The sequence below is a fragment of the Penicillium atrosanguineum genome (assembly GCF_028827265.1).
Source record: "Penicillium atrosanguineum strain IBT 20685 chromosome Unknown utg000008l_segment0_segment0, whole genome shotgun sequence".
Taxonomy (NCBI): Eukaryota; Fungi; Ascomycota; class Eurotiomycetes; order Eurotiales; family Aspergillaceae; genus Penicillium; species Penicillium atrosanguineum.
The window spans coordinates 1986354-2004316 of record NW_026623140.1 but is presented as its reverse complement, the minus strand read 5'-3'; the positions used below and the strand labels follow the sequence as shown (position 1 = coordinate 2004316).

Below are 17963 nucleotides of genomic sequence, written 5' to 3'. Positions count from 1 at the left end.
GTCTGGTGCCGATTGCATTCTCTTACTCGATCAAAACTCCGAATGTGTGCTCTGGCTGGAACCTTCGCTTTCCCCTGTGACTGTGAATCGTGCACCCCTCGGCTTCCCCTCTCTGCGGCCGGCTCCGAAGAGGGGCCCTTGACTCGACAATTTGATTCTCATCGAGTAAACCAATCCACGGATTCTTGTGGGATTGTTCAAGGATGATGTCGATGATGTCGATGGCGACAATGATGCAGAGATGAAGATGCGATAGTCGGCGAGTTGACAGGGGAGAGTTGAGAGTGGAAAGTTGCGGGGTCACGCTCAAGTTCAAGGTCAAGCTTAAGCTCAACTGGCTCAACTCCAGAGGCGACATTCCAGGGGTGCCTTGATTGCGCCATCCCGCACCGACTGATGGTCGCACCGATCAGCACTGCAGCGAAACGCTCAGAATGCTTGTTGTGACCACTTGAATGATGGTGCTGGAATTTTGAGTGATCTTTCGAAATCTGACCTACCTTGACTCTCGATGACTTACGTTACACAGCAGATGTGCGCTCTACTAACTTTATCCTCCGCTTTCTACCTTGCTGTGCCCCGGGTTATAGATAGACAGTTTGCAGAAATGCAAGAGCAGAAGATGGAATAACTCCCAATCTATTGCCTATGACTATGGCTTGGAAACTCATAGCATTTCGCTTCTTGATCGAGTAGAATAAGCACCTTTGGATCAGAGATCTGCCTAGGATGCCTCAAGCTCCATGCATCAAAGACAAATCAAAAAGAATCCGTCTCCGTCTCCGATACCGAGGCCGAGCGCTGCATGTAAGATCTTGCCATTTCCTCAACATCCCCAAAATAGCCGTCATCGCTCTCGTAAATCGCAGCTTTGATGGCCTGCATGATCGTCTTCTCCGGAGCAGGTGAGGTGGCTGTCTTTATACTGGGCTCCTCTGCCTTGACAACCCTGTCCTGAGTGTGATTTCCCATCGCATCTACCCATTCCATGGTCTCCTGCTTGACGTCCTCGGTGATGGTCTTCTGCTTCATGTCCGTAATTTTGGCCTGCAATTTCACGCCCCCGTCCTTCAGATCATCATCTTGGGTACCCTGGTTCACTGTTTCTGGCTCCGCGATAGAGTCCATCTCAAACCCATTCCCAGTTTTGTATGCCAGCCTTTCCATGGCCTGCTGCATGTTGTCGTCCATATCAGCGCCCATGACAACGACTTCCTCTGCATAAGTGCGGTCATTGTAGAGAATGTCGAGCCAGGCGAGCATGTGTGGCCAGGCACTGAGCATGATGCCCTCGCTATTTTCAGTCTCACCAGATGAGTAGCAATTACAGCCATGGTGGCGGTAGCCCATCTGGGGCGTGTCTGCTTCATCTTGAGAGACAATATAAGCGCGACAGCGCGAGGACATGAATGCAGTGAATGAAGTCGGGTCGACTAGTGTGCCCACGTCGATTTCAACGTTGGTACTCTGAAGCGGGTCGGCGAGACACATGGCTGAGATATAAGGGCGCCATCTCTCCCCTGTTCAATCATGGTTAGATTTGAATGGTTCCTTTTTGGGTAGAGTTATCTTGGTAAGTGGCCACTTACAGTGATCCATCAGATAATTGATGGCACCCAGACCACCCTCAGACATGCCAATCACATCGACACGGCTCGAGGGTCCGAGGTACCTCCATAAAGCCTGAAAGACATAGTTAATATGCTCCTGCCAGTCCCTGTTCCAGGGGATCACGTTGCGGTGAGACATGCCAGCTTGATCGGAGGCGCCAGAAGGACGAGAGTTCGCGAGCCATGTCTGGGTTGTGATGGCACGAGTAGTACCGCAATGCCAAAGCAGCTGGCCCGTGTTGGCCAGGATGAGCGCGGTGTCTGTTCTTTCCCCGGAGCACTCTTCGCCTTTGCTTTCTCCGAGGACGGCCTTGGTGAAACTCACGGCCGATCCAATGTTGATACCATCCTGGAGGATGGCTCGATATGACCAGATGCCTATGTCCTGGATGGGCTCGCCGAACACCAGGATGATGCGAGGTGCATTCAAAAGATTGGGAGATACCAGGACTGGCACATGGGTTTCAGAGGGGAAACTGTCTCGTGGGGGGTGGCCGTCGCGGAAAGGAAGGCGCAGAGTCTCCAGGCCGGCATCCGCGAGACGTGGGAGGACAATGTTGCGAATTGCCTCTGGATTCAATCACATATGTTAGTAAATGCCGTTACTGCAGTGTAATATTTGTACCAACCGTTCATGGCCGCGCGGTTCCTGATGTTGAACCGATCATTGCGGTTGATCTTGTACTTATATTCCAAGTCTGGATCGTTAATACGGCGGATCATATCTTTCTCGGTGATGAAGAATCTGCGGGTGAAGTAAGATATATGGTTTCCTTTCCACTGTAACTTGGGGCACTCACCCTAGCCTCTCGAGTTCCGGTGGATACTCAGGGTCGGGAGGCAAGTTCGTGTTGCTGTAGACGAACATCTTGGCTAGAGGTTGTGTTGCAACTATGTCGAGTACAGCTGGGAAAGAGAAACAGAGTGATGTGACAGTGAAAAGGGCAAGGAAGAGACTTTATAAAGGATGGGGTCATATATGTAGGAAAACAAGACTGGTATCGGGGAGAGCATCAAACTGGACTATACAAACGTCCACAGTCTCACTTTCACCAGAAAAGAAATGGACTTTTCCCGAATGGATCTACCCCATCAAGACCATCAACGATGAGACCGTAAAGATACCGCAATTCTGAAGAAAACAACATCATGAAAAGTTGTCTGATATTCTATACTGTACATGCTTCAATGCAAAAGAAGCGAAGCGAACGCCGTCCAAATTTCTCATACACATCAACCCTGTTATTCAAACACCTCACGCTTACCAACTGGCCTTCTTGACACCGGGAAGCTCGCCAGCGAGTGCCTGCATACGGAATTGGAACTAAGAAACCCCAGTCAGTAACCCATTATTCAGTCCGATGGCACCATCAAAGGCTCTGTACGCACTCGGTTGAGTCTGAAATCGCGGAAAACACTGCGAGCAGTTCCTGAAGCCACACAACGGTTCTTGATCTGTGTCGGGCGAGTGTAGACGTGCATCTGCGACAGCTGGAGCTGGGCCTGGGCGCGGACACGCTGGGGGAGGGTAGTGTTGCGGATCAGGTAGCGGAGCGCTTGCCTATTGCGAAAGAGTCAGAGACAACAGGCCATCATTGAAAGCAGTGAGGGCATGTCCGAAGGCGCACTTCGCCGGCCAAGGCGAGAGGTTCTTACCGTTCGGGCTCCATCTGTTCGAAGGCATTGCGCTTGTTGTGATCACGGATCAGGCGGGTATTGACGAAGCCAGAGAGGTCCAGCTTCTTGGGCCGGAACATTGACGCTGCTGCTTTCGACATTTTGGCGGGTTCCCGAGGGTGTTGTGGTAAGAGCTGGGGAGAATCGTGATGTCCTGGAGTCGCGGCGGAGTTGGCAAAAAGATGCGGGTCCCGATCGGGTTTAGCGTGACCCTCAAGATTTCGACACTTCAACGGGACTAACAGGTACTACAACACTAGCTTAAATTTGCCATGGTTTAATTTCCATAGTATTTGTTCTCATTGAAGGATAGCTAGTAGTGCTGCCACCATGGGTGAATCGCGAAACAAGCACTACTCATTAGAATATAGCGCACATATTACAGCCCGACCTCAGCCGGCCGTCTACAAGCCTAATAGACATGCCAATGACATGCCAATGCACGGCAATAGCTCGGATGGCCCGGACTATACCTTCTCAGCTGCCGAGCTGATAGAATAGCCAGGGCAAACGGCGATCGTACTACAACCTACGACACAACTCGGCCACGCGCCAAAGATAGTAGTGGTACAGCTTGTGAATTGATCCAAGTCACCATGTAGGGAATCTTCTATATGCCTGGACAGAGGGCAAACCGCCCGCACACGTCAAACACTTTGCGGATCATAGCCGAGCAGGGGCCTTCGATTCACATACACCCCATGCACAACGGCTCGATCCGTTCCTGCTCACGCCACACAAGGTGGTATCTCAGTGCCTCATCGTAGGTCCAATTTAGTGACCGTTACCGGCCTTGGCGTTGGGGTTGCGGGGGTCGTTCTTGTACTCGGCGGCTATAGGAATAGTGTCAGTCTAACGTTCAAAGGTGTATATAGGCCGACCGTTATCGGAGTTTGGCGCTTCATATCATCCGTCGCATAGGAGCTCCGATATTGGTCGAGATAAGGATTGGAAGGTGCTGGGTGCACTCACTCTGGGACAGAGCGTTCTGGAGGGAGTTGACGCCGTACAGAACGATGGCACCTGAAAAGGGGATTCGTTAGAACAATGATTTATAGATAGCGTCTCATTCGGAAAAGGAAGCGAATGGAGCATCGATTCAGCTCCGTATTATTGTGGATATAGAACGGGAATCAGGTATTCGTACCGGCAGCGAAGAAGGGAGTCATGGGCGAGGCTATTCACGAGCGGGTTAGTTTCGGGATCATCAGGCCGTGGCGCACAAGACCGCATCGCGGAATCGGCAAAACATACCCAAGAGACCGGGGAACTTCTTTCCGAGAAGAGACATAGTGGCAGATGGTGCGAATAGGTTAATTCGGTGTTCGCGGGGATGGTGATGCAGGAGAGAGAGGAGAAGTGAGGTTGGAGTTTGCCCGGTCCGAGACGCCTTGCCGCTTTTGGGGGCGGTGGCCGTTTTACCGTTCCGTTCCGATGTGCGACCATGTAAACAAGAGCGCAACACTTAATGACTCGAACAACATCAACAGTCCCACTTATTCGAAATGGCATCTTCGCTAGCATCGTCGGTTTCGTCGCTGCAGTCGTCCCTGCAGCTTCTCGACAACTCCATCACTACCCTTGATTCCGGCGTCAATGACTTCCCCCGCCTTTGCAAAGTCCTCCAAACAACACGAGTACGCAGTCCCAAACGTCAGAATACTCGCCAATAACAAGAACTGTGGGCTAATTACGACTTAAACAGCACTTTGAACTCTTACCAGAACCAACCCTGCGCGAAGCCCAACAATCCCTCCTAGACGAAATCACACCGAGTATCGCGCACCTACTCTCCCTCGCCTCAAACTACGTTGACAAGCTCTCACGACGCGAGGAAAGCCTAAAGGCTAAATGTGACTTGCAAGAAGGCCGCCTCTCTTCCAAGTCGGAAAACAAAGCTTCAGCAAAGAGCAGCGCGCTGCGGGGTCGTCCGGCGGGGTCGAGTACCAGCGCTGCCTCGAAGGCCGCTGAGCTACGCAGATTGGTACAGAAGAAGGAGCGTCTCAAGTATGCGGTTGATCGCTTGGAGTTGCAGAGTACTCAGCGGCAGAGACAGTTGAGAAAGAGTATGGCTGCGCAGTGAGCTGGCCCATTTGGAACAGTTCTAAATTGCATCAAACTGCCTCGACCTGGTGTGGCATGTTTAATGCTATCATTACATCCCAGTTCTCATCCAGTCACAACGAGCAATCGGCTGACATGCTTGGAAGACAATTTATCGGTGGATTGAACCCGTCGTCTCTGCTTTTCGGGCGTTCTTCTCTCCGGGAGCTTGTTCCAGCTGCATTTGCGATGGACTTCCCCAGCCCAATAGCCTTTGAGAAGAAACGGAAATCCAGTCGAGGCTCAACTCTTCGAGGGCCCTATCAACCCTAGCCAGGTTGAGACCATCGAGGTCAACTTTACGATCATGAAGTTTCGAAATGTACGAACACACAAAGATACCCACCAATATTGAAGCTCAAATGGGAGGTAAAGTCTCTTAAAAAACTAAGCAAAGAAAGATTTACAAAGCAATTAAGTCAAACGAATTTCCAGAGTGAAGAAACTGTATTCACAGCTGAATCTGGTGTGAAGATGAATTCTATAGTACAAAGTCCCCAATTCCCATTCCTCATGCCAGAATGCCGTGGTTAGTAGTACAATTACATTGTTTTCAATTTCAATACGAACGCCAATCAACCCAATGCTAGTCCAGATCCCTGAGAGACCAGACCCAACGAATGCTTAAAGATCTGCCGCAGATTGCTTCCTCACGGCTAGTCGAATCCTCTTCTTATCCGCATGTTTCTTCCAGCTCGGGATATTCTGGCCCTTCTTCCGCATGGGGACCTCAGGGAGTGCAGATCGATCCCGTCTGCCATTTGCCGACTCCTCGCCTTCCTCTTCTTCCTCGTCGCGGGCATGTTCATCCATGTCGCCCTCTTCGTCAGCCTCACGCGACGCAGCCTTGTCTGCGGCCCGGCGAGCAAGACGCTCTTTCTTGCCCTCGCCGTGCTTGTCGCCGAGGTTCAGATTGCGCGGAACGCGGGTCTTCGCTCCGAGGGCCCATAGGTCTCCCCAGTGGGATTTGCGGGCGTCGCGGTAGGCCTGGCGACTGTAAGAGCGCGGGACTGTCCAGCGCTCGATCTTGCCGGCCGGCGTGCAGAGGTCGAAAATGACGTGACCGCGGCGTTTCATGGGCGGGTAGACTGCGCGAGGAAGAGCAAGAGGCTGGATTGCCGGCAACGATTCGCTTCGGTGCTCAAATCCTTCGAATGCAGCGTCTGTTGCCTCGGAATCCTGGCGAATACCGCGCTCTTGTCGCAAATCCCTGCCTCGTTGCACGGCGAGATAACTGAACTTGAGGTCTTCGTGGTTGCGATCCTTAGCGCCCATGATGCGCTGCAGGAAATCCGGACGGATGTACCGCTGTTCGAAATGGCAGTAGTCCCTGCGGCCCTTCGTCGGCCCGGCAGTATTGTGCATGGGACACGTCGAGTGATTGGTACAGGGCGCAATGATCATACCAGGCTCTTTGGTCGTGGTCACGTTGTCTTCGGGGGATTCCAGGGCGGTATCATATTCCGTAGAACCGGGACTCGCGATATGGCGCTTGAGCAGCATCTCACGGGCGCTGGCAATTGCCTCAAAGCCCTTTTGGCGACCCTTCTCGAGCAAAATTAAAATCCCACCGTTGGGGTTGAGCATTGCCCAAAGGTTCTGGACGTAGAGCTTGCGCTCGTATTCTTCGTCAAAGTTGAGAAGAGAGTGTGGCGCAATAATCACGTCAAACTGCTTCCGCTTAGGAGCCTCCCGCTTATCATGCACGGTTGGTGCATCGCGAACATGGAGGTAGTCCGGTAAGCGAGGGAGGAATGTTGTGTTGTCTAGAATTGCGCTCGCACGCAAGCGCAGCGTATCCGCGGCTGCCAGAACAGTCGATCGACCATACGGGATAGGATCTCCATCGGGGTGATCGGGCACCATACTCTCCCACTCAGCACGAACAGTATCTCTCCAGGCCAGGATTCCAGCACCACCGCCACTAGCATCAAGGACATTAGGACCGCCTTCTTGAGAAATGAGTCCACGAATCCACTCAGATCCCAATCGTTTGCGAAGTTCGACCAGCACGCTGAGTGTTGAGGCGTAGATCCCGGGGTACAAGGCTGCCAGGAAAGCATTGGCCTCCATTTCCCCCATAAAGTTTTGGGATGCGTTGATCGGAATCGCAAGCTGTGGGAGCTGAGCACGCGGAGGAGCAGTTGTAGTGGAATGAGGCAAGCCCGGTCCACCGAACAGGCGACGAGCGGTATCAGCGATATGCTTGTTGGAGAACTCGGACAGAATGATCGAAATAGGACCGGTGACAGTGTTTTTTGGCAGATTGATCGTGCTAGGATCTGTCTGGAACTTGCCATCTGTCGTCAATGCGTGAGCTCGTGGAGCAGAATCCGGAACGGCCTCGTTCTCAAACTGCTCCAGCATGATCTCTCCACCGAGCTGCTCAGCCACTTCACGAGTCCGGCGCATGGCGATTGTTTCCTCTTCCTCGGGGGTAGCCTCCATATCGTACACAACTGGAACATCATCTTCAACCTCCGCTTCTTCCTCGTATTTGATTTCTTCCCAGTTCCCTCCTTCGTTCTCGCGCAATAATTGGTCAGATTCCTGCTCCTCTTCCTCCGCTAAGGACTCTTCGAAGATCTCCTGGATGATCGGTTCACCATAGAGAGTTGTATAAAGTTTCATTTCAGATTCTCCCAGAACTCCCTCCGGAATCGTCTCCCCGAATGACTGTCGGACTAGGTGCACCCAGGATTCTGGGGTGTGTTGGTCTCGCTGGCTGATGAACTCAACCAGCTCCCGCAGGCCCTCCATATCTTCCGGGTCCCCCATCATATCTAGCTCATGCATCAACTGGGCCATATCGTCGTCATTCGCATTGATGCGCTCGATCAGGGCGTTGATGCGTTCCGCTTCGCTGGGCTGCGGCGCTTCGGCGGAGGTCGCTGCGGTGGACATGGCTCTCTGTCCGGGAGCCCATTGCGGCACTGTGGGCTTCAGGGAACACCCTTTGTATGGAGGGGGTTGAGAAACGACCGAATAGGGGCGTTGTTGGGTTATGCTTCGTTTCTGCTGTGTCGCGGTGCAGCCCGTAACTCGGTGAGCCTGTCGCGAACTCACAGGGCGAGAAACCCGGGGTCGCAGCAGCTGCCGAGCATGAGGACAGCTGGCGCTCGATGCTGAAGGTCTGGACAGCATCATTCGAACTCGGGCGCTGGGTTTCAAGGAGAACAGAAAAGACGAAGAAGCTCCAGAAAATTAAAGCCAAGACCCGCGCGCTATCACAAACAGCGGGCCGCTCATTGGCTGGCCCGTCGGTCCAGCTCACGATTGAATCCACTTGGGACTATGAAGTGAATGGATCCGGATTTGGATGAGATTCATTTGTCTACAGATCTTGATGGGCTTCGGTGACGCACTAGAAACGTATGCGAGAACCCCTTCACCCCGTTGAGTTTGCGATGCCAACAGGGATCACCTACACTGCTACCCGGTTCGGAAGAGACAAGACACATTCTGTTCTCTACTCTACTGAAGGATATTGATCAGGTAAAACTCAAGTTCTAGATTCGATCCGGCAATTTAATGCTATCGAGCTAGAGAGGGTATATAAAAAATGCGAACGTCTATGTCTCGCTCTCGGTCTCCTCGTTACCCATCAATATCCGCAGGGCTGCCACCCAGCGCATCACTTCATGCTCTAAGGCTGTCAACTTGGCCATAACCGCCATCAAGCTGGGGTCTTGGCTTTCTACCCGCACTTTCTCACGAACGTGTACTTCCTCGCCTTTCCATGTGAATACGTCGCCTGCCTCATCATGCGCTCGATTACGGGCTCCGAAGATGCGGTCTCGCAGGGAGAACCCTGTCAAGGAGATATCCGAGGCGAAGGCGGAGGGAGCCTGCGCCATAGTTGTGCTTTCGAGGGTACGGACAAGAAGAACCAACGCAGAATCTGCAATGGAAAGGTGAAAGGAAAGGTAAGGAGGGGGTGGAGGATCGAAGGTCTGGATCATCGTTAGCTGCGGCTCATGTGAAACAAATGAAGTTGAACTTACGTTGTCGGCGGCACTGCTGTCCCACCAATTTCCACGCACGTCCCCATCCCCCTTCAACATTTGACGTGCCTCGCTGATCGTCTCATGCAGGAGATGCAGCTGGCTGAAGATGAAGCTTGCATTCAAGGGGTCTCCCGTGTACGTGCTGACATCCACGATGTCCAAGCTCTGATTGACCAAGTTTCGTACGGACACGAGCTGCGGCAAAACCATGCCCGGAGCATCGGGAGACTGGGACAAGGTGAGGCGGGTGCTGGGCGCACCCCGTGGAGGCGGTAACGAGCTCAGACGGAGTTGGATATCCTAGCGGCAGGCCTAGATTAGCCCCGATTCGCGCGAGATAAGATCTTGGGCACATACCCCTTTGACCACCTGAGTGCCGACACGAGTCACAAACCCTTTGACATGTTCGGACCGTAATGACGACAGGACTAGGGTCGAACCGGGTTCCTGTGGCGCCAGCAGGGCAGCGCATTCTAGGAGACCTTCTTTGAGCGAGGCTAGTGACTCCTGTAGTGACTGGAGAAGCCACGCCAATTCACGGGCCTAAAAATTGGGTGTTGGTATAAGACGACAGGCTCCACACCGATCCCTCAGATAATCCATTCTGGAACCAGGGCACCAGGGAAGATCGGTAAGGGCTTGCCTTTTTTACGTACCAGTGCGGAGTCGGCCTCGCGGGTCAACTGCTCAACAGGCAGTGGGGGGTATGCCCACGTCGCCATGGGTCGATCAGGGCTGAAGGGACTCGAGGACTCGGTCAGGACCCGGCTAGGACTCAGGCAGCAATATATTGATCCACGTCACAGGCCCCGCAGCGCAAAAAAGAAGAAAGTAGTGTAAAAGCTAAAGAGAGTGAAAGTAACGTTGTTCGCTGCAGCTCGACTTCGTCATGGACCACCAACGCTAACCCGATCTGGTTAGACTACGCTGCACGGGACAGCAAATCAGGTGTGTAGTGACGTCGTGATCCTCACGAACTATGAACATGCCGATGATGCTCACACCGTTATAGGCGTCGTGAGAGAAGCATAAGTCCGGATACCCCCGGCTGTTGAGGTCACTGCGGTACTTCTAACTCCTGCTTTTTCTGCAGCCCTAAATCAACCTTGACCTCCCACTCTATCTCCATTCTACCCTCGATCTATTGGGCTTCGATCAGACCGCTACCTTATAGCTCCAAAGCTCCGCAGAAAGGGTTTTCTTTTTTTTCCTTCACCGACAAAGAGACACACCACAATGCCTCTCAGCAGTAAGTCCATGCCTATCCAAGCTCGAAGCTCGAAATCGGACCCGCTTCTAACATGGCCTCTCTTTAGGAGTGTCGCTGGGCTTCCTCGGCCTGTTCTTCATGGCCGGCGCCATCCTACTGATCTTCCTCACATTGCTGGGTGGCGCTCGCAATTCCACTCCTCTCAATGAGATCTACTTCCTGCAGGCCGATACGAGCAATATCCCCGGAGCTCCAGCTCTCTCGCGATGGACATTCTGGAACGTGTGCAGTGTCACAGCGAATGGCAAGAGTGACTGCGGTTCCTCGCACCCCGACTTCCCGCTCGATCCCCCTCGCGCCAACAACTTCAACACTACAGTCAATGTGCCTCATCAGTTCATCGGGTAAGTGGAAATTGACTCGCACAATCCTAGGGCCCGCGCTAATCTATGACACAGTACCAAGCACTACTACTTGATGACCCGGTTCATGTTCCCATTCATCATCATCGGGCTGTTCTTCGCCGTGTGCTCTCTCTTCAGCGGACTTCTGGCCCTGTGCACCCGCATTGGTAGCTACATCTCAGGCTTCCTCGCTTGGCTCGCATTGACCTTCCAGGTCATCACCACCTGCCTTATGACGTACGTACTTATCGCAAATGTTGCTCTTGAACTTCACAAGCTAACTATAAAATAGCGCTGCCTTCGTTCAAGGCCGCCACGCCTTTAGCAGTAACGGCCAGGTTTCTAAGCTCGGTGTCAAAGCGTTCGCTTTCATGTGGACCGCCAGCGCATGTCTATTCTTGTCCTGCTTGCTCTACTGCCTTGGTGGTGCCGTCGGCCGCAAAGACCCCGGGTACACTGGACGTAAGCAGCGCCGCCGTGGCTTCTTCAACTCTGCTCGCTCGAACAGCGTGAAAAGCCAGAAGAAGGAGCAGCAGGAGTCCAGCACCCAGCAGTACGCTTAAAATAGCCATTTGAGCTCTCAAAGCAAGGAATACTCTCCCTTTGGAGCGTTTTATCGGACCGAATTCGCCCGCAAACGTTGATAACCAATTCGTCTTTTCAACGTCACGCGTCATCACGTACACGATTACCCTCTGCTGCGCTGATATCCCTGAGAGATTCCTCACATCTAAGGGGTCTTCTCTCGCTCTGCTTTTTAGCCTTGCGCACTCGTTCTACGTTACTCGTTACACCTCTCACGCTCGTTCCATGCTGCTACGAACTACCTGACGATCATTAATTGTACCACCATGACGCTAGCGGCGCTGCATCATGCGGTCTCTGTTACCGCTCGCCTCGTCGTGACCGACATCTACCGACTCTGAATCCATGAATCATTCACGATTTCATGGCTGCAATGTTTTTAAATATGGTGTTGTATGTGCTTTCTGCTGCTTTTATTTAATAGTTGTAATATAATCTTTACTGGTTCTAGAGGATGAAATGTACGCCTAGTTCACTTTAATCGGCATGAACCGATAGATTGTAGATTCCCCTCGAATCCGAACCTCGGGAGCGATCTAGAAACCCTGGGAGTTCGCAAACAAAATCCCTGGAATGAAATAGGCTGAACGGCTACTTCTACCACGGGTCACCGAGATCGTTGGAAAATAATTCTTCATTGGCCACCTCCAATTGGGAGTCTATGTAAATCGAACAAATAAAGAAAAGTGTGACTCCAACGTGACAAAATGAGAACGGGGGAAAAGTGAACAGCCTCTATCAATCATGCATGCATCATCACACCATAAGGGAGATCAATTTTGGGGGGGGGGGGGGTGAGGGAATTTAAGCAGAGCCGTTGATGGCGCCACGGACAGCGGTGCTGCCACCGACTTCGCGGACGGCGATCTGAAGACCCAAATCGGGGTTGACGTGCACCATGACCTCGACCTTGCCGCCGGCCTTAACGCCCTTGACGGCGAGCTCGGCAACGGGCTTCTCGGTCTTCCAGACGATCTCGCGGATATCCTCATCCTCCTCGTCGTCGGAATCGAAGTCGGAGTCGGAGTCATCAGCGGGCTTCTCCTGCTTGGCCTTGGCCTCGGGCTTGGTGACCTTGATCTCGCGGGCACCCTCGCAGACGCGGACGAGAATGTCACCGCCGTCCTTGGGGGCAGTGTACTGCGCGATGCGGCGAGCAGGCAGAGCAGTCTCGGCAGTGAGCAGGGGCTGGAAGGTGGTCTCGGTGGCGGACTGGAACTCAACACCGATGGCCTTGCTCAGGTGGGGAGTGGCAGTGACCATGGGGTGGATGGACTGCTCAATGTCCTCGTGGTCGAACTCCTGGACGAGGGAGGCCTGGAAAGCGGCACCACGCGCAGACAGCTCGGAGGGGTTGAGGGCCGAGACGGAGGTGGAGGGAGCCAGGATGGTGGTCTTCTCGGAGAAGATGTTCTGAGCAAGCTGGGCGATCTTAGAGGTGTGGGAGGCACCGCCAGAGAAGATGACCTCGTCGATATCGAGGACGTCGAGGCCAGCCTTCTTGACGACCTGCTCGATCAGACCAGTGAACTGAGCGAAAACCTTGCCGGAAAGCATCTCGAAGCGAGTGCGGTTGATGGTGGAACCGTAGTCGATACCGTCAGCGAGAGACTCGACACTGAGCTGGGCGTTAGGGCTCAGGGAAAGAGCCTTGCGAGTACCCTCGCCCTCGAGCTTGAGCTTGGCGAGGCCGCGGGCGTCCTCACGAGGGTCGGTCTTGTGCTTCTTCATGAACTCCTTGGCGAAGTGGTCGATGATGATCTGGTCCAGGGAGGCACCGCCCAGCTCGTAGTCGTGAGCAGTGGCGAGGATGGTGTACATACCACCGTGGGAGGCAACGACGGCAACGTCGGAACGGGTGCCACCAAGGTCGGCGACAACAACCAGCTTATCGGAGACGGTGGCCTCGGGGCGGCCATCGTAAGCCATAACGGCGGCGACGGGCTCAGCGATGAGCTGGAGGACCTCAATGCCGGCCTCCTTAGCGGCAGCAACGAGAGCGGTGCGCTGGGCATCAGTGAAGTCGGTGGGGACCGTGATGACAGCGGAGTTGACATCCTTACCCAGGAAGTCGGTAGCGGACTGCTTCAGACGGCGCAGGTGACGGGTAGTGATCTCAGAGACGGTGACAGTGTTAGGGGTCTCGCTGGCAGTGTCGCGGATGGTGAAAGCAACGGTCGAGCCGTTCTGCTGGGGGTGGGCGGACTGGTGGGAAGGAGTAGGGTCGATGTCCTTGAATTCCTTGCCCAGGTAGTCGCGGAAGTAGGCGACAGTGTTCTTGGAGTTGCGGACAAGCTGGGCCTTGGCCTGGGTACCGTGATACTCCTCGCCATCGATATAAGACAGAACGGAAGGGATTTGACGGTCTAGAAGAGTCAATTCGAGTTCATTCAGTGTGGAGCGGCAAAAAACGTACCTCCCTCCTCGTTGGCAATAACCTCAGCCTTGCCCTCCTATAGTGGTGTATTAGCGCCCGCGTCGCGTCCAAGATGTAAAGGTGGCACGTACAGGGGAAATGCGAGCAATTGAGCTGCACGAGTTGCCAAAGGAGATACCGATAGCAAAGCGCTCCACCTCAGTGGAAACACCGTTGGGTTCACCCATTTTGAATGTGTATGAAGAAATTATAAGTCACAAGAAAGACAGAAGGATTCCACGTCACTTGTAGTGAATGGAAAGTTAAGAGGGTGACCGATGAAGGGGGAATGTCTCGATGGAGGGGGAAGCCAATCGAAAAATTTGAAGATTTTCGGCGGAAAGTGGCTGGTGCTTATCGATAGCATGTGGCGGTGTATCAAGTTCTTTCTTCAATGCCCCGTACACTCTTTCAATAAAACTGTACAGATATGTTCTTGTCATATATAGTATTCGGTGACTTCTGGTATTCTCTATTCATCTAACTGACTGATCTATCAATCCTGCAGGCCCTATCTGATCAGATATTCCTGGTCAGCAGCAGCATCACGTGCCGATAAGCTGATAGACCGGACGTTTTCTGCGCCAACCACTTTGCTTTGCTACTCAACTCTTTACTCCGCCATTTTTTCTCTTCACCTCGATCCATATCTCAATTGGTTTGAATTAGTATCGCTTTGAGCCAATATCAGAGCTACAGCTATCACCATGTCGACTCCCCTCATTTTGCTCCCGGGCGATGAGGTACCCAGCGACTACTTGCCGCCCACCAAGTCCAATCCTCTTAAACTAGGCCCTGGCCTCCGCCTCTTGTCACAGCCTACAGCTTCGTCTAAATCCTCCAACCATGTTTTGACAGCTACACAAGCCGGTTTGCTTGCGACCGACGCAAAGCGCAACACCGTCTCACTACAATCTTTCTCCAACCGCCGCTACATCCCCACTACCAACGACCTGGTCATTGCACAGATCCACCATTCCAGCGTCGACTATTTCCACTGCATGGTGACCCCGCACACTGCGCACGCGATGTTGGGTCAACTGTCTTTCGAGGGTGCCACAAAGAAGACAAGACCAATGTTGAAACAAGGCGATCTAGTCTACGCGCGAGTATTATCTGTGGGTGTTGGCGCCGGTGCCGAGGTCGAATTAACCTGTGTCAACCCGGCCACTGGAAAGGCCGAACCTGGAGGTCTAGGGCCCCTTGTCGGTGGAATGGTGTTTGATGTTTCCACTGGCATGGCAGCCCGCTTGCTTCGGGCCAGCTCCCCTTCAGCCGAAAAGTCTGATACTGTCGACGGTCTTGTGGTCCTCGCCGAGCTCGGAAAGAAGCTTGAGAGCTTGGGAGGGTTTGAGATCGCCGTTGGACGCAATGGAAAGATCTGGGTGGATTGCTCCAATGCAGGAGAGAGTGCAGTCAAAGTAACGGTCGCCATTGGCCAATGTCTACAAAGTACAGATGAGAGGAACCTTGACGCAGCTGATCAGAAGAAGTTAGTGACGAAGATCTTGCGTGGTATGAAATTGGCATGATTTTACACTTTATGCAGTGCTCTGGTCAAAGGAGTATGGGTCTTGGGGGTCTTTGCTTTTTATGTATACCATGAGCATTTTGTACATTAATCTTATATCGCGGCATATAAAGACTGCTGAAACTTTGCAAAACTTCCTTTCAAAGTCTAGTTTTTCGTACTGATCTATGTCCACGCATATTGTTATGGCGGTGAGTTGGGCGGTGGGATTATGCCGGGTATACTCACTGTCAATCTTAAATTCTGGATGCGCGCTCTTCCTCAGTTTCGACAAGTTCCTCACACAATGGGAAATCAAGTGTCCCCCGAGGCTCATGGGCCTGATGGGCCTGAATTGCCTGGTAAGTTTTCATTTTAATCTACCATTATATGCCTTTGGATCCCAATACTGACCTCTTGCAGTGCCGGAGTCTCCAAATACAAAACTTGTGGACGGCGCAAAGAAGAAGAAAAAGTCGCGCAAGTCCAAGAACAAGGACCGTTCGTCCCCGCCAGCACCTTCAAATCATGTTGAACTCGCACAGTCTCGAGACGAAGATCAGTCACGGCCCTCGAAGCGAAAGCACGAGTCCGATCCCGAGCACAAGAAGAAAAAGAAGAAGAAGCATCATGAAGCCAAACGTGAAACCAACGATGTATCAATGAATGTCGCGAAGGTCGAGCCAGAACAGATAACCAGCCCGCAACCTGAAACCTCGCCGGAGGCGTCCCGCACTGTCCAGAATGGAGTTGAGAAAGCGACACCCGCCAAATCTGCCGAAGCTACCAAATCCCCCGTGCCCAACTCTGTCAGTGACGTCGATAACCTTTCGACAGTCGAGCTCAACAATAGGGAAAAGCCGAAGAAACTCAGAGGGTCGCGTCCCGGCGGAAAAGACAATTTGAAAGTTGGATTCTTCACACCTGACGAAGTTGAGAAAGTAGAACATTTCAAAATCTCTTGGAGTAACATGCATGGCATTGGCCATACAACTTTCAATGAAATGATTCAGCACTCTGAGCGAGAAGGTGCTGAATGGCCGGGTCCACCGGACGCCCCCTCAAAGCATGAGTTATGGACCGACATCTATGCAGTCCTTCCTGACCGTGACCGCCGATCCCTGTATCGTTTCGCGCGGAGGCATTTTCAGATTCCCGGCCAGAAAGCGCACGAGTGGACAAAGGAGCAGGATGAGGAGCTTGTTGAATTGATGAAACAACATCCCGCGAAGTATGCCCTCATTGGCAAAATGCTTGGCCGCAGCGACGATGATGTTACGCAGCGTTGGAAAAATCGTCTTCAACACCGTGAAAAGATGAACCGTGGCAATTGGAATCTCGATGAAACACTTGGCTTCATGAAATCTTTGCAAGATTTCTTTGAAGCTCACAAGGAAATCAGCCCCGCGACTGCTGGTAATGACATATATGAAATGGACCAGAAAGTAATTCCATGGGGCTCAGTCAGTGATTCCATCAGCAACAGTCGTTCGCGTCAACAATGTGCCGACAAGTGGCGCAAGGTCTGCTCAAAGGTAAAGGCTGAGCGTGCCAAAGGCAACAAAGACTATGTTTTCGATCCTCAAGCAACCGTGGAGAAGACATCTCGATGGAAGGAACGATCGTGCGGTGCCAACAGTAAGGAGCGCGTGATCGAGGACGAGGAGGACGACAACGACGAAAGCCCAGTCGCAACCAGCACCCCGGCATCAAAACTCAAGTACGGATTCGTGGACCACCAAATCATGACGGGAATGATGCCCAAGGCAGAAAACGACACCCCGATCAAGACCACCTCTTCGCCTCTACCTGATGTCGATATGGAAGATGAGGAGGAAAAGATCAAGGCTGCCAACAAGCTTAAATCCTCCAAGAAACGCCGACATTCCGAAGTCGAGGCTGAACCCCAGCCTGAGCCTGAGCTGGTCTTCCCCGAAGTTTCATCGCCATCAAAAGAGCAGGCCGAGGACGAGGAGAGGAGAGAAAGGAAGCAAAGAAAGAAGGAGAGGAAAGAGAAGAAGCGTCAGCGTGCTCTTGAAAAGCAAGAGGCTGAGCAGGCACGCAATGAAGTTGAAGCCGCCGTGACCGCTGCCAAAGAATCTAGTTTCGGTAAAAAGACAAAGAAGCACAAGAAGCACCGCAAACACCACGATGCAAACGCTCTCGTGGCTGCCATTGCAGCTCCAACGTCCGACAAGAAACAGAAGAAGCACCGCAAGTCAGATGCTGGCGCGATTGCCATTGCTGAATCTCCCGAGACCTTGAAGAAACACAAGGACAAGAAAAAAAAGAAGAAGGCAACTCATGTCGACGGAGTGACTATTAAGCAGGAGCACTCTATTTGAAATTTTAACCAAGCGAATACCTACGTGACTTCTGTACAATGATTATAGACAACGATGCAATGCAAATACCAAGATTCAATCTATGGCCGCTTCTTA

At 52.6% G+C, this 17963-nt stretch overlaps 9 protein-coding genes across 9 annotated transcripts; 4 read left to right on the top strand and 5 right to left on the bottom strand.

Moving 5' to 3' along the window:
- Positions 1–759: 759 nt before the first annotated feature.
- On the bottom strand, positions 760–2478 carry N7443_010267 (uncharacterized protein; the record flags this gene model as incomplete). The annotated part of the gene is made up of 4 exons (XM_056890323.1): positions 760–1520; positions 1590–2180; positions 2240–2355; positions 2411–2478. 4 exons carry the CDS (start codon positions 2476–2478, stop codon positions 760–762), a joined length of 1536 nt encoding a protein of 511 aa, XP_056736814.1.
- Positions 2479–2963: 485 nt separating this feature from the next.
- On the bottom strand, positions 2964–3388 carry N7443_010266 (mitochondrial 37S ribosomal protein uS14m; the record flags this gene model as incomplete). The annotated part of the gene is made up of 2 exons (XM_056890322.1): positions 2964–3171; positions 3267–3388. The coding sequence occupies 2 exons, from the start codon at positions 3386–3388 to the stop codon at positions 2964–2966; spliced, it is 330 nt and encodes a 109-aa protein (XP_056736813.1).
- A 1404-nt stretch (positions 3389–4792) lies between these two features.
- N7443_010265 (DASH complex subunit SPC19) lies at positions 4793–5370 on the top strand (the record flags this gene model as incomplete). Its single annotated transcript, XM_056890321.1, has 2 exons — positions 4793–4924; positions 4993–5370. The coding sequence occupies 2 exons, from the start codon at positions 4793–4795 to the stop codon at positions 5368–5370; spliced, it is 510 nt and encodes a 169-aa protein (XP_056736812.1).
- A 644-nt stretch (positions 5371–6014) lies between these two features.
- Positions 6015–8294, bottom strand: N7443_010264 (tRNA methyltransferase RSM22; the record flags this gene model as incomplete). Its single annotated transcript, XM_056890320.1, has 1 exon — positions 6015–8294. The coding sequence occupies one exon, from the start codon at positions 8292–8294 to the stop codon at positions 6015–6017; it is 2280 nt and encodes a 759-aa protein (XP_056736811.1).
- Positions 8295–8962: 668 nt separating this feature from the next.
- Positions 8963–10119, bottom strand: N7443_010263 (uncharacterized protein; the record flags this gene model as incomplete). Its single annotated transcript, XM_056890319.1, has 4 exons — positions 8963–9343; positions 9395–9697; positions 9755–9940; positions 10054–10119. 4 exons carry the CDS (start codon positions 10117–10119, stop codon positions 8963–8965), a joined length of 936 nt encoding a protein of 311 aa, XP_056736810.1.
- A 514-nt stretch (positions 10120–10633) lies between these two features.
- N7443_010262 (SUR7/PalI family protein) lies at positions 10634–11574 on the top strand (the record flags this gene model as incomplete). The annotated part of the gene is made up of 4 exons (XM_056890318.1): positions 10634–10646; positions 10714–11011; positions 11066–11248; positions 11304–11574. 4 exons carry the CDS (start codon positions 10634–10636, stop codon positions 11572–11574), a joined length of 765 nt encoding a protein of 254 aa, XP_056736809.1.
- Positions 11575–12400: 826 nt separating this feature from the next.
- Positions 12401–14200, bottom strand: N7443_010261 (ribosome-associated complex protein SSZ1; the record flags this gene model as incomplete). Its single annotated transcript, XM_056890317.1, has 3 exons — positions 12401–13962; positions 14013–14049; positions 14105–14200. The coding sequence occupies 3 exons, from the start codon at positions 14198–14200 to the stop codon at positions 12401–12403; spliced, it is 1695 nt and encodes a 564-aa protein (XP_056736808.1).
- Positions 14201–14719: 519 nt separating this feature from the next.
- On the top strand, positions 14720–15544 carry N7443_010260 (exosome non-catalytic core subunit RRP40; the record flags this gene model as incomplete). The annotated part of the gene is made up of 1 exon (XM_056890316.1): positions 14720–15544. One exon carries the CDS (start codon positions 14720–14722, stop codon positions 15542–15544), a length of 825 nt encoding a protein of 274 aa, XP_056736807.1.
- A 285-nt stretch (positions 15545–15829) lies between these two features.
- On the top strand, positions 15830–17867 carry N7443_010259 (MYB DNA-binding domain protein; the record flags this gene model as incomplete). The annotated part of the gene is made up of 2 exons (XM_056890315.1): positions 15830–15884; positions 15946–17867. 2 exons carry the CDS (start codon positions 15830–15832, stop codon positions 17865–17867), a joined length of 1977 nt encoding a protein of 658 aa, XP_056736806.1.
- Positions 17868–17963: the final 96 nt, after the last annotated feature.